The sequence below is a fragment of the Anolis sagrei genome, chromosome 10 (genome assembly GCF_037176765.1).
Source record: "Anolis sagrei isolate rAnoSag1 chromosome 10, rAnoSag1.mat, whole genome shotgun sequence".
NCBI classification, from domain to species: Eukaryota; Metazoa; Chordata; class Lepidosauria; order Squamata; family Dactyloidae; genus Anolis; species Anolis sagrei.
Window position 1 is genome coordinate 32,332,023 of NC_090030.1, and position 13,445 is coordinate 32,345,467.

The window sequence follows — 13,445 nt, forward strand, 5'->3', positions numbered from 1 at the left end:
TGTGCTCTCCTATGGCTGACTTCTCTGGTTGAAGTAGTCTGCAGTGCCTTCCAGCCAGAGGCGGCCCTAGGTAATTTTCAACGGTAAGCAAACAGTATTTTGGTCCCCCCCCCCCCCCCCGCAACCAATCATTGATATGAAGCAGGAACGAGAGGGGCTAGGCAAGGCTCAAAGGCCCGGCCCCTTTGGGAAGAGGATTGCCCAGCAGTGAGGCAAGGAAACCGAGGCTCCCCCCAGACTTCTAGGGCTGTTGTGATTCGAGGGGGTGCTCCTCAAGTGGCGGTCGAAGGGTATTTATTTATTTATTTACTTTACTTTACTTATATACCGCTGTTCTCAGACTGACAGCGGTATTTACAGAGGCGCCTCTGCGCCCCTGGCAAAAAAAAAAGTGTACCGCAACCGCTTACTTTGCGTAATGGATGAGCCGCCCCTGCTTCCAGCAGACAAGAGTCCTTTGTCCCACCCTGGTCATTCCACAGATATATAAACCCTTTTTCTTAGTTCCAACAGACCTCACTACCTCTGAGGATGCTTGCAATAGATGCAGGTGAAACATCTGGAGAGAATGCCTCTAGACCATGGCCATATAGCCCGAAAAAACCTACAACAACCTAGTGATTCCGGCCATGAAAGCCTTTGACAATACACCTTGTTTTGTTTTGTTACAAACCATCGGCTAATATCGTCACTGCAAAGGTTTGAAACATTTAGAAAACACCAAAGTTTGGATCCGTGAGAAGCGTAAAAATGGGTACAAAATGGCTCAGAGTGATAAGACGACACAGTGTCTATGGAACGCCTCGGCCCTGGATTTTCTCACAACGCTCAGAATTGATCCCAGGTTGCATTACAAAATATAGAAAACCGATACAAAGGACCGACCGAACGATTTTGAAATTATTATTTTTTTTAGCAAAAGCTTGAAATTGGAACAGGAAATCACACTTGCTTGAGTTTCCAATCTAGTAAACTTACCTTGCGTGAGAAAGAGTTTGAGATCTGAAACCCTTCCATAAAAGGTTGGATTTTAATGTTTCCAGGACGGATTGTGATTTCTCCCTCCCGGTTCCCATGTTGAAAGTCCTTCCCCAACCCGCCCCCCAAGCGAGAAAACCCTTGGCTCTTGTCGAGTTGTAAACCACAGGGCAAAACCTATGAGATGAGGTAAGTCAATTTGGCACATATATTTTAGTGATGTCCATAAAACTTTTGGTGCATTCGACATGATGCGACTGAGATCGTTGATTTCAAGGGCAGGGGTGGCTCATTGTTATCGCTGGAATGTTTCCAGTAAATTAAAAAAAAACCAGAAGGAGAAAAAAAGGCAAACAAAACTCCAGAAAACACACTCACAACCCATTTCGATGTAAAAATATGTACAGTACAACACTTGTTCGGAGTTTGGCACAATTTGTGTGGCTGTTGTGGATCATAGTGCATCTGTACAACAGTACGACTCGTTTTTTCCCCTCGAAACACGGGGAATAAACCATGTTAGTTTCATTTCCAAAAAAAGTCCCAAACTTTTGATTCCAGCACTTAACACTTCGACATATTACAAGGCATTGTTAATATTGTTTTTTGTTTCCTTTTTTGAGTGAAAAAAGGGGCCAAACGAAAAATATGGGGGAAGGAAAGAAGAACCCAAGCGAGCATCAAACGTCTTTTTAGAAAAAGGTGTCTCTTCTTCAAATACGGGTAAAATCAAAAAGGCTGTTTCTGCTTTAAGGAGAATGTAGTCTGTTTCCCTGCAGAAAAACCAAACATTTTTTATGCCACCTTAGTTAGCTTGTGAGGAGTCAACGAACGCTCTAACTTGGAGAGAAGAGGTGAAGCTTTATGGTGAAGGTTAGGATCAAAACGGCAGAAGGGGGCGAAAAAGCACAACGGGATTGCCACACGGCCATCGAGGAGGAGAACGGAGTTGGTCATTCGGCAAACTAAAGACCCTTTTCTGTTTGGATGTGTCGGCTGTCTTTTTTTTTTATGCATAACTTCTTTTTTTGTATTCTATTTTTTTTATATAAAATCTTCCCTCCCCAAAAAAAGTCTTTTCCTCTTTTATTATTTTTTTTTGGAAATAATTAGAAAAGAGTTTGTAATTGATTACTTAAAAATAAAGGAATTAGAAACTCAAAGAAGCCCAACAGCGAGAAAAAGGAGGAGTAGCCTTTGTTAGTTTGTTTTGAACCCCAGCCAAGCCAGAAGAAAAGAAAAAAAAAGAGAAAAAAATTGATTTTTTTTTTTTAGGTAGCTTGCAAGAAATAATTATTTTTTTGTTTCATGCACTTTTCGAGAACCGAAAACGAGAACGACGACAACGACAACCAAAAGAAAAAGACCTGTCAAAGGGGGGAAAATGTCTCTTTCATGCAACTCTCGCTTTCACGGGGAGGAAAAAATGAGGAAGAATGGGCTTAGCAGGTAGTAGGGAAGTTAAGGGTGCATTCCGGCCCGCGTGGCTCAGCATTACCTCAGTTTCTCAAACGCAGCTGTCACAGAGGGCTCCTTATGGGCCTGATCCCGCTCCGCTCGCTTCCCTTTACAGTTCTCATCCCTCAAGGACTTAGACGTGGATTTATGCCGGTACAGCTTTTTATGGGTAGGCTCGTTTTTGGCTAAAGTGCTCAGGTTACTGTAGCTTTTATCAAAAAAGGGCGGGTGGAGGTCCGTGGCGGCGTATCCGGCCGAGCAGTTGGGGCGCCCCGCGTCGCACCGGCCGCCGGCTTTGCCCAAGCCCTTGGCGCCCGACTTGTGACCCTTTCCCGTCGAACCGCCGTTCGCCTTTTTCTTGGAGTCTTGGGACGTCCCGGCTAGGATCTTAAGAGTTTTCAATTTCAGGCTGTTGGATTCCGGCGACCGGAATATATCCGAGACGTTGTTATGGCCCACGGGGCCCCACAAGGGTTCGATGGAGGCCATCATAAATCTCTGAACATCTGCCATGCCAGATGCAATGTTTGATAAAATGTTGGACGGCTCCTCGAATTCCCTTTGATCGTCATCAAGGAGGCTATTCGCATTTCCGAGGCTGCTTTCGGACCAGCCTCCGCTACTGCCGTCCTTCCCCAGCGCCCACTCCCCGGGTAGTCCGTTATGTTTCCCCAGCCGGACCGAGCTTGGGCCGCAGTGCCGGACGGACTCGGCCAAGGCTTTCGCCGGACCGTTCAACGGAGCCGCCGCTCTCCCTCCGACGCCTGGGCCCTTTTCGCCATTCGCCCCGGCCGCGTTTTTGCCTCTCCGTGTTGTTTTCGGAGATTGCCGGGAGTTTTTCCCTGGCGGCTTTTCAGTCCCTTTGCTGGTCTTGGGCGATTTTTTCCGAACGTTTTTCTGAGGAAGGCTTTGGTTCGTGCCCACGTTTTTATTCGTTGAACCCTTCTTCTTTGATTTTGACACTTTGCTATTGGCGCTAATTTGACCAGATGGCTCATTAAATGTTGACAAGCACGGGCTTTTCTCGAGGAGGCTGACAGAATCCTCGTCGTTGAACATATGGAACTGGAACTGGTGATTATTTAAAGTGAATCCGTTATCAGCCTGGTCTTGGGTCTGGAGGACCCCGCAGCTCCACTTGGCCTTCTCAAGGTTGCTTAGCACGGCTTGGGAGCTATCGGGGAAACATTTCACATTCCCGACCGGTTTGGTTTCCGGCCCCGTTATCTGCGGGGAAAGGTTGGGGGTATCTGGGGGAGACATTTCGGAAAGGGAGGACTGGCGGAACTTATCGGGGGTGAAGTTAGAAATATCTAAAAGGTCGGTGGACTCCTTCAAAGGCGTGATTTCATCTATGCTTTGTTGGATGACCAGTTTGGGGCTGCAGTGGGCCAGGAAATCATCCGCGATATCATCCTCCCCATCCTTTTCACAGGACTTTAAACTTAGGGAGCTATAATTGCTAGAACTAACGGACAAAGAGCCTACGGAGTCAAAACTAACCAGCCTCCCGTCATCTGTACTTAGTGTACCTCGCTGGAAATGGAAAGGTCCCTCTCTGTTGCTAAAATGACACGACTGGAAGGAGTCGTCGGACTGAGATTGCTGGCTATCCGGCAGGTATTTTTTTTGGTATAGTAACTTGCTGTTACTGTGATCTGCCTGACCATACCCAGGGGCCGGGAGGCTATCTGCACCCGCGCCGCCGACAAACTCTGCCGTCGTCGACAGGCTGTCGCTTGCAAAGTCTTGACTGTCGTTGCCAATTGATTTGTTGGCTGGCCACAGGCTCCCAAAGTTGCTTGGCTCCATTTCCAAGTGGCTTGGTGACTGTTGAAGCTCCGATTCAGATGGCGGGGAGAGGATGCAGCTCTGGGCCGGCTGCAGAGCGCAGAAGGATTTCTCCGCTTGAGCAAGGCTGGGGAGCGGCTCCTGCTGCCGCTCAGGGGGCTGGGAACTGAAGTAGGCGATGCCGGCGCCGCTTGACAAATCGGAGGCATCTAACAACGTCTGCAGATACCCTCCGGGGATGAGGGGCACGCTGGCAGCAAGAGCAGATGGAGGAGGCTTGTCTGAAGAGCAGGTGGTGGGTAGGAATGACGGAGAATTTTTAGCAACCTTATCCTCCTGGCACTCGGAAAGGCGAGAGCCGTCTGCGGCGCAAGGAACACTCTCTTCCTTTGAACTCGTGGCATGCTCCTGATTCTCCAAGGCTGGGGAGGCCTCTGCCAGGCTGGCGGCCGCCTTGATGCGCTTGCATTTCAACCTGGCCTCGCTTTTGAACTTGATTCTGCGCAGGACCTTCCTGTCCGGCCCCTTGAAGTCCCTGTCCTGCAATTTGCACTTGGGAGAGCCCAGGGCGACGATGTCGTTCAGGCGCAGCCCGTTTGCGCAAGCCGAGGTTGTGATGGCCAATGTTTGCATCTCTTTCAGGCCCGCCTCTTCGCCAGATCCGATCCGGTGACATAGCTGCTTTGGCTCCAAAGAGTTCAGTGACGACAGCTTGCCCACTGGTTGCTCGATGGCCTTGATTCGCTGGATCCGGTGCCGGTTGGCTAATTTGCACTTGCGCTTTCGCGGGTGAGGCAAGAAGGAGACCTCCGAGCCATTGAGATAGAAGCCCTGCTTGCGATACAGTGCCGACCTGAGGAAATTGAGGCGGCTCTGCCACCTCTCTTGCCAAAATGCCTTCAGGGGAGCCAGCTTGGCGTACTTGCTCAAGAGTTCCTCGCTCAAGGTCACGCTGGTCTCGCTGGAATCCACTTTGCTTAGCTTCACGAGCATGTGCTTCTCCCCTTTGAAACGGTTGATGATGATATACTTGATGATGACCGGCGGTTCCTTGCGGGAGACTTTTCGCCTTTTCTTTGGGCACCACTCGTCGTCGTCTTCCTCCTTGGGCCCGTCGGGATTCCACTCTTTCTTGTCCACGATCTTCTCGCTCTCGATGGAATCGACGTCGTACAAGTAGTCGTCGCTGTAGCGGACTTTCCTTTTCGCTCGCAGGCCGTAGTTCTGTTGTATAGAGGAACTGGAGTGGTCTCTGGGCAAATACTTGTTGCAGTCCTTGAGGTCTTGGAGGACATCAAAGGACGACTCAGTGCAGGTGCTGTCGTCACTGAACTCCCCGGAGTCTTCGGTGGAGTTCACGAGTTCCAAGAAGTGATTTCTTTTGGGACCGATGTATTGTACGACCTCGGTACTGGTGCAAGATTTGTTTAAGGCAACTTTCTCTCCCTCGGCCTCCTCTTCCTCCTCTTCCTCTCCCCGCTCTCCATTGGCCTCCTCTTCCCCCCAAACGATGCTCTCCTCAGACTTGAACTGGGAGCTCTCTGTGGCCCCCCGAGGCCCCCTCTTCAAGGCCGCCCGGCCTTCACGCTTGGAGCAGCCGCTGAAGACGCTCGGGAAGAAGTTGAACTGGGTGTCCTCTTGCAGGCCGCCCGTCTTCTCCCTCACGTTGTCCTGGAAGGACTCGTAGCGGATCTTGAGGGAGCAGACATCACTCCCCAGCGTGGAGTCGTCATCGTCAAACATGTAATTGTCCACGTCTTCCTCTGAAAACAGATTGACAGACAGCTCGTTTTTGGAGCAGAGGTCAAGCAGTTCAATTTTGCTTTCACTAATGAAAGATTCAAAATAACCCCATTCCTGGTTGGGATTTGTGAGTAAAGGTTCCTCCCCGTTGCACTTGTCTAAGAGTAATCCCTCGTAATAATTTTTCTGAGCGGGGTCCTCGGAATCACTGTCGGATTTCTCCGCATCTCTTTTGTCTGCCGCTCTCGATTTATGCACAGGGAAGCTTAAAAGCTGGTCTGAAAGCAGTTGATCCCCGTATCTCATGGTTTCTCCCGTGCTCATGCAGTGAATGCCAATATCGGAGACCGAACAGGTGTCATAATCTCGATTTATGTCCCCCACTTTCAGGCTGATTCCGGGCTCTGCGTCAATGCCGTCCTTGGATTCGATGAAGCATCCCAGGCAAGTCCGGCTGGGCTGCATCAGGCAGTCGCCGGTGAGTGCGGACATGCTCCCGGGCTCCATGATGGTGAAGGGAGCCTTCTCGCAGTCCCCGGGCAGGGACCAGGTGCTCATGCCCTTGGTGACACACGACGTCAGGGAAATGGCGTGGACGGAGGAGGAGTCATCGGAGATGTGGTCGGGCACGTCGGCCAGCCTCAGCGGGGAGGGAGGGCTGAGCCAGCAGGGCTTCTTGCAAGACGGGGCCGGCTGGGCACGGGGAAGGCCTTGGCTTTCCTTCTGGGCTGCAGCGCTCACGGCTGGGAACGGGGCGGCAGCCTCCGCAGCATGGCAAGGTTTCTCGTCACCATCCGAGTCGTGTGGTTCTGAGAGAAGGAAGAGAAAAAGGGGACACTTAGACTCTTTAGTAGCCACCTTCCCACCACATTCACACAACCAAGCCTAGGTCAAGTTATAAAATGATATTTACCCAACGGGTTGTGCATAACCACACACAAGTTCAACTTCTTAAGATAGTGGAGTGGGCAGATCAAACCTGGCAAAATGGCACTACCTAAAATAATCCTCCTTGGGTGACTGTGGAGCAGGACAGACAACTCCACATCTGTATGCTGGTCCTCAGTGTCCTGCCTTATGTAAAGAGAAAGAATTGTTGGAGGCTGCAGACAATGCGGTTGCTGTTGACCGTTTTTGGTTAAAAGATATTTCGCTGCTTGTGCTCCTTCTATTTGGGTGTGATCTTGGACTCGTCGCTGAGCCTGGAACCCCAGGTTTCAGTGGTGACCAGGGGAGCATTTGCACAGTTAAAACTTGTGCGCCAGCTGCGCCCCTACCTTAGGAAGTCTGACTTGGCCATGGTAGTCCACGCTCTGGTTACATCCTGTATAGACTACTGCAACGCTCTCTACGTGGGGTTGCCTTTGAAGACTGCTCAGAAGCTTCAAAGGGTCCAGCGTTCGGCAGCCAGGTTGCTAACAGGAGTGGCACTCAGGGAGCATACAACTCCTCTGTTGCGCCAGCTCCACTGGCTACCAATCTGCTTCCGGGCACAATTCAAAGTGCTGGCTTTAGCCTATAAAGCCCTAAACGGTTATGGCCCTACTTACCTCTCCGAACGCATCTCCTCCTACGAACCGACTAGGACATTAAGATCGCCTGGGGAGGCCCTGCTCTTTGTCCTGCCTGCATCACAGGCACGCTTGGCGGGGACGAGAGACAGGGCCTTCTCAGTGGTGGCCCCTTGGCTGTGGAACGCCCTTCCTACAGATATCAGATTGGCCCCCTCCCTGTTGGCGTTCCGGAGGAAAGTGAAGACCTGGCTGTTCGAACAAGCATTTGATTAAACAGTGTAATTAAACATAGGAATACGGAATAATGGATGACGAGACTGGATTCTGATTTTACTGTTGAGGCGCTAATGATTGTTATACGGATGTTTAATGATTTATGTTACAATTGTTTTTAATTGCACTATACTTGTCTCGTGATGTTTTGTACTGATGTTGTCACCGCTTTGAGTCGCCTGAGGGCTGAGAAAAGCAGTATATAAATAAAGTAAATAAATAAATAATAAATATCTTTATCAGTTTTAAACTAATTTATGCAATGCTTTTGATACAAAATAAATAAGCTTCTTAAGATGAGATTGAAGAAAAATGAAGTTCCTGAAAAAAAGAGAAATATAGTAACCGTGCATGCTGAAACTTTTGGAAATTCCAACCTTCTTCAAACCCCCTATACTAGTTATTTGTTATGTAATTAATTCAGATTCTTCCAAACTGATGGCATTGCTGACTTTGGAAGAAGTCAGCAATGCTATCAGCCAACAAAACAATAACAAAGCCAGCGGACCTGATGGGATTCCCGCTGAAATCTTTAAAGAGAGAGGACCTCCTGAATCGCAACTCCAATATGGCCAAAGAGGGTCTCTCACAAATCCCACAACAACAAATCAGGGATGAGCTTGCAGCACTGCCTAGTTTGGAAGAAGTCAGCAATGCCATCAGCCAACAAAAAAATAACAAAGCCAGCGGACCTGATGGGATCTCCGCTGAAATCGTTAAAGAGAGAGGACCTGAGCTGACACAACAACTCCACCAGCTCATAGAAAAAAGTGTGGGTGACCGAGAAAATCCCAGCAGATTTCAAGGATGCCACCATCATCACCCTCTTCAAAAAAGAAAAAAGGACAGATTGCGGAAACTATCGAGCAAGCTATTTAACCTCAGCAGACTGAAAGCCAAAACCAAGGTTACAACATCTGTTATACAACTCCAGAATGCTGATGACAACGTCGTCTGTGTGCATTCAGAAGAAGACCTACAAGCCACTCTAAACACCTTCACAGAAGCATATGAAGAGCTCGTCCTGTCATTGAACATCAAGAAAACCAAAGTGCTGTTCCAGCAGTCACCAGCTAATCCCTTTCCAATGCCAGAAATACAGCTTAATGGTGTAACATTAGAAAATGTTGACCATTTCCGCTCTCTCTCCACCCAAGTTCAACATCTTTATTAATGACTTAGATGAAGGGCGAGAAGGCAGGATCATCAAGTTTGCAGACGACACCAAATTGGGAGGGAGAGCCAAGACTCCAGAGGACAGGAGCAGAATTCAAAGGGATCTTGACAGATTAGAGAGATGATGGGCCAAAACTAACAAAATGAAGTTCAACAGTGACAAATGCAAGATACTCCACTTTGGCAGGAAAAACGAAATGCAAAGATACAGAATGGGGGACGATGATGCCTGGCTCGAGAGCAGGACGTGTGGAAAGGATCTTGGAGTCCTCGTGGACAACAAGTTCAACATGAGCCAGGAATGTGATGTGGCGGCAAAAAAAGCCAATGGGATGTTGGCCTGCATCAAGAGGAGCATAGTGTCTAGATCTAGGGAAGTCATGCTCCCCATGCTCTATTCCGCTTTGGTTGGACCACTTTACCTGGAATATTGTGTCTAATTCTGGGCACCACGATTCAAGAGAGATATTGACAAACTGGAATGTGTCCAAAGGAGAGCGACTCAAATGATCAAGGGTCTGGAGAACAAGCCCTATGAGGAGTGGCTTAAGGAGCTGGGCATGTTTAACCTGAAGAAGAGAAGACTGAGAGGGGATATGATAGCCATGTATCATATCCCCTCTCAGCCTTCTCTTCTTCAAGCTTGTTTTCTGCTGCCCTGGAGAGACTAGGACGCAATGGGACAATGGCTTCAAACTACAAGAGAGGAGATTCCATCTGAACATGAGGAAGAACTTCCTGACTGTGAGAGCCGTTCAGCAGTGGAACTCTCTGCCCCGGAGTGTGGTGGAGGCTCCTTCTTTGGAAGCTTTTCAACAGAGGCTGGATGGCCATCTGTCAGGGGTGATTTGAATGCAATATTCCTGCTTCTTGGCAGAATGGCATTGGTCTGGATGGCCCAGGAGGTCTCTTCCAACTCTTTGATTCTATGATTCTATGTGTCCAGAGGAGGGTGACTACAATGATCAAGGGTCTGGAGAACAAGCCCTATGAGGAGCAGCTTAAGGAACGTGTTGTCCACGAGGACTCCAAGATCTTTTCCACACGTATTGCTCTCGAGCCAGGCATTGTACCCCATTCCGTATCTTTGCAGAAGGAAGGAAGGAAAGAGAGAAAGAAAGAAAGAAAGAAAGAAAGAGGGAATGAAGGTTGGCCACAGCAATGAATGGCTGGTACAGCTAGTGTAAATAATAATTAAAAGGAGGCATTGCTCCATATCTGCCTCTCATCCCATGATCCCAGTGCTTTGGCCTAGATATATGCCTCCTGGCCTTTTTACTTGCTGAGGACTGGCCTAATTTTCCTTCTCAAGGAAGCCTACGTGGCTAATGGGAAGGCTGATGGTTCCCAGGAGCACCTTTGGACAAAATATACAGAGCAAGGAGGAACGTCTTTCTCATAAGCTGCCCATTAACCCCCAGTTTCTCTGGGGGGTTAAATGCTACCAATTGCAAATAAATAAATAAATAAAAAGATCTATATAAAGAAAAATGTAATGCTCGTTTGTGGGATTAACAGAACTCAAAAACCACTGGACGAATTGACACCAAATTTGGACACAACATATCTATCAGGCCAGTGAGTGATCACCACTCATAAAAACACTGAAAAACATAGCAGAAGGGACTGAAAAAAAACCCAAAAAAGTACGCATATGCAAAACCACATATATATATACACACAAACACGCACATATATAGACATATATGCATATACACACACAAAACACATACACAGTAAGGAGGAAGGAATGAAGGAGAAAGGAAGGAGAGAAGGAAGGAAAGAAAGAAGGGTAGAGAAGGAAGGAAGGAGAGAAGGTGGGTGAGGAGGGAGAGAAAGAGGGAAAGATGGAGAGGAAGAAGGAAAGAAAGAAAGATAGAGAAGGAAGGAAGAAGGAGGGAGAGAAAGAGGGAAAGAAGGAGGGAAGGAGGGAAAGAAAGAAAGAAAGAAAGAAAGAAAGAAAGAAAGAAAGAAAGGTAGAGAAGGAAGGAAGGAGAGAAGGTGGGAGAGGAGGGAGAGAAAGAGGGAAAGATGGAGAGAAAGAAGGAAGGAGAGAAGGAGAGAGAGAAAGAGGGAAAGAAGGAGGGAAGGAAAGAAAGAAAGGTAGAGAAGGAAGGAAGGGGAGAAGGTGGGTGAGGAGGGAGAGAAAGAGGGGGAAAAGGAGGGAAGGAGAGAAAGAAGGAAAGAAAGAAAGATAAAGGAAGGAAGGAAGGAAGGAAGGAATGAAGGAGAGAAGGTGAGTGAGGAGGGAGAGAAAGAGGGGGAAAGGAGGGAAGGAGAGAAGGAAAGAAAGGTAGAAAAGGAAGGAGAGAAGGTGGGAGAGGAGGGAGAGAAAGAGGGAAAGAAGGAGAGAAAGAAGGAAAGAAAAAAAGATAGAGAAGGAAGGAAGGAGAGAAGGAGGGAGAGAAAGAGGGAAAGAAGTTGGGAAGGAGAGAAGGAAATAAAGAAAGGTAGAGAAGAAAGGAAGGGGAGAAGGTGGGAGAGGAGGGAGAGAAAGAGGGAAAGAAGGACAGAAAGAAGGAAAGAGAGAAGGAAGGAAGGAGAGAAGGAGGGAGAGAAAGAGTAAAGAAGGAGGGAAGGAGAGAAGGAAAGAAAGAAAGGTAGAGAAGAAAGGAAGGGGAGAAGGTGGGAGAGGAGGGAGAGAAAGAGGGAAAGAAGGAGAGAAAGAAAGATAGAGAAGGAAGGAAGGAAGGAGAGAAGGAGGGAGAGAAAGAGGGAAAGAAGGAGGGAAGGAGAGAAGGAAAGAAAGAAAGGTAGAGAAGGAAGGAAGGAGAGAAGGAGGGAGAGAAAGAGGGAAAGAAGTTGGGAAGGAGGGAAGGAAAGAAAGAAAGGTAGAGAAGAAAGGAAGGGGAGAAGGTGGGAGAGGAGGGAGAGAAAGAGGGAAAGATGGAGAGGAAGAAGGAAAGAAAGAAAGATAGAGAAGGAAGGAAGAAGGAGGGAGAGAAAGAGGGAAAGAAGGAGGGAAGGAGGGAAAGAAAGAAAGAAAGAAAGAAAGAAAGAAAGAAAGAAAGAAAGAAAGAAAGGTAGAGAAGGAAGGAAGGAGAGAAGGTGGGAGAGGAGGGAGAGAAAGAGGGAAAGATGGAGAGGAAGAAGGAAAGAAAGAAAGATAGAGAAGGAAGGAAGAAGGAGGGAGAGAAAGAGGGAAAGAAGGAGGGAAGGAGGGAAAGAAAGAAAGAAAGAAAGAAAGAAAGAAAGGTAGAGAAGGAAGGAAGGAGAGAAGGTGGGAGAGGAGGGAGAGAAAGAGGGAAAGATGGAGAGAAAGAAGGAAGGAGAGAAGGAGAGAGAGAAAGAGGGAAAGAAGGAGGGAAGGAAAGAAAGAAAGGTAGAGAAGGAAGGAAGGGGAGAAGGTGGGTGAGGAGGGAGAGAAAGAGGGGGAAAAGGAGGGAAGGAGAGAAAGAAGGAAAGAAAGAAAGATAAAGGAAGGAAGGAAGGAAGGAAGGAATGAAGGAGAGAAGGTGAGTGAGGAGGGAGAGAAAGAGGGGGAAAGGAGGGAAGGAGAGAAGGAAAGAAAGGTAGAAAAGGAAGGAGAGAAGGTGGGAGAGGAGGGAGAGAAAGAGGGAAAGAAGGAGAGAAAGAAGGAAAGAAAAAAAGATAGAGAAGGAAGGAAGGAGAGAAGGAGGGAGAGAAAGAGGGAAAGAAGTTGGGAAGGAGAGAAGGAAATAAAGAAAGGTAGAGAAGAAAGGAAGGGGAGAAGGTGGGAGAGGAGGGAGAGAAAGAGGGAAAGAAGGACAGAAAGAAGGAAAGAGAGAAGGAAGGAAGGAGAGAAGGAGGGAGAGAAAGAGTAAAGAAGGAGGGAAGGAGAGAAGGAAAGAAAGAAAGGTAGAGAAGAAAGGAAGGGGAGAAGGTGGGAGAGGAGGGAGAGAAAGAGGGAAAGAAGGAGAGAAAGAAAGATAGAGAAGGAAGGAAGGAAGGAGAGAAGGAGGGAGAGAAAGAGGGAAAGAAGGAGGGAAGGAGAGAAGGAAAGAAAGAAAGGTAGAGAAGGAAGGAAGGAGAGAAGGAGGGAGAGAAAGAGGGAAAGAAGTTGGGAAGGAGGGAAGGAAAGAAAGAAAGGTAGAGAAGAAAGGAAGGGGAGAAGGTGGGAGAGGAGGGAGAGAAAGAGGGAAAGAAGGACAGAATAAAGGAAAGAGAGAAGGAAGGAGAGAAGGAGGGAGAGAAAGAGTAAAGAAGGAGGGAAGGAGAGAAGGAAAGAAAGAAAGGTAGAGAAGAAAGGAAGGGGAATAGGTGGGAGAGGAGGGAGAGAAAGAGGGAAAGAAGGACAGAAAGAAGGAAAGAGAGAAGGAAGGAAGGAGAGAAGGAGGGAGATAAAGAGTAAAGAAGGAGGGAAGGAGAGAAGGAAAGAAAGATAGAGAAGGAAGGAAGGAAGAAGAGAAGGTGGGAGAGGAGGGAGAGAAAGAGGGAAAGAAGGAGAGAAAGAAGGAAAGAAAGAAAGATAGAGAAGGAAGGAAGGAGAGAACGAGGGAGAGAAAGAGGGAAAGAAGGAGTGAAGGAGAGAAGGTGGGAGAGGAGGGAGAG

At 48.1% G+C, this 13,445-nt stretch overlaps 1 protein-coding gene across 1 annotated transcript in view; it reads right to left on the reverse strand.

Moving 5' to 3' along the window:
- Positions 1–575: 575 nt before the first annotated feature.
- NEXMIF (neurite extension and migration factor) overlaps positions 576–13,445 on the reverse strand; it is a 332,310-nt gene continuing 319,440 nt past the window's right edge. Inside the window, exons 5-6 of the mRNA XM_067471681.1 lie at positions 2,477–6,779; positions 576–1,751 (exon numbers count right to left, since the gene is read on the reverse strand). Coding sequence (XP_067327782.1) covers positions 1,559–1,751; positions 2,477–6,779 — 4,496 coding nt within the window. The 3' untranslated portion in view covers positions 576–1,558. The remainder of the gene's footprint in view (positions 1,752–2,476; positions 6,780–13,445) is intronic.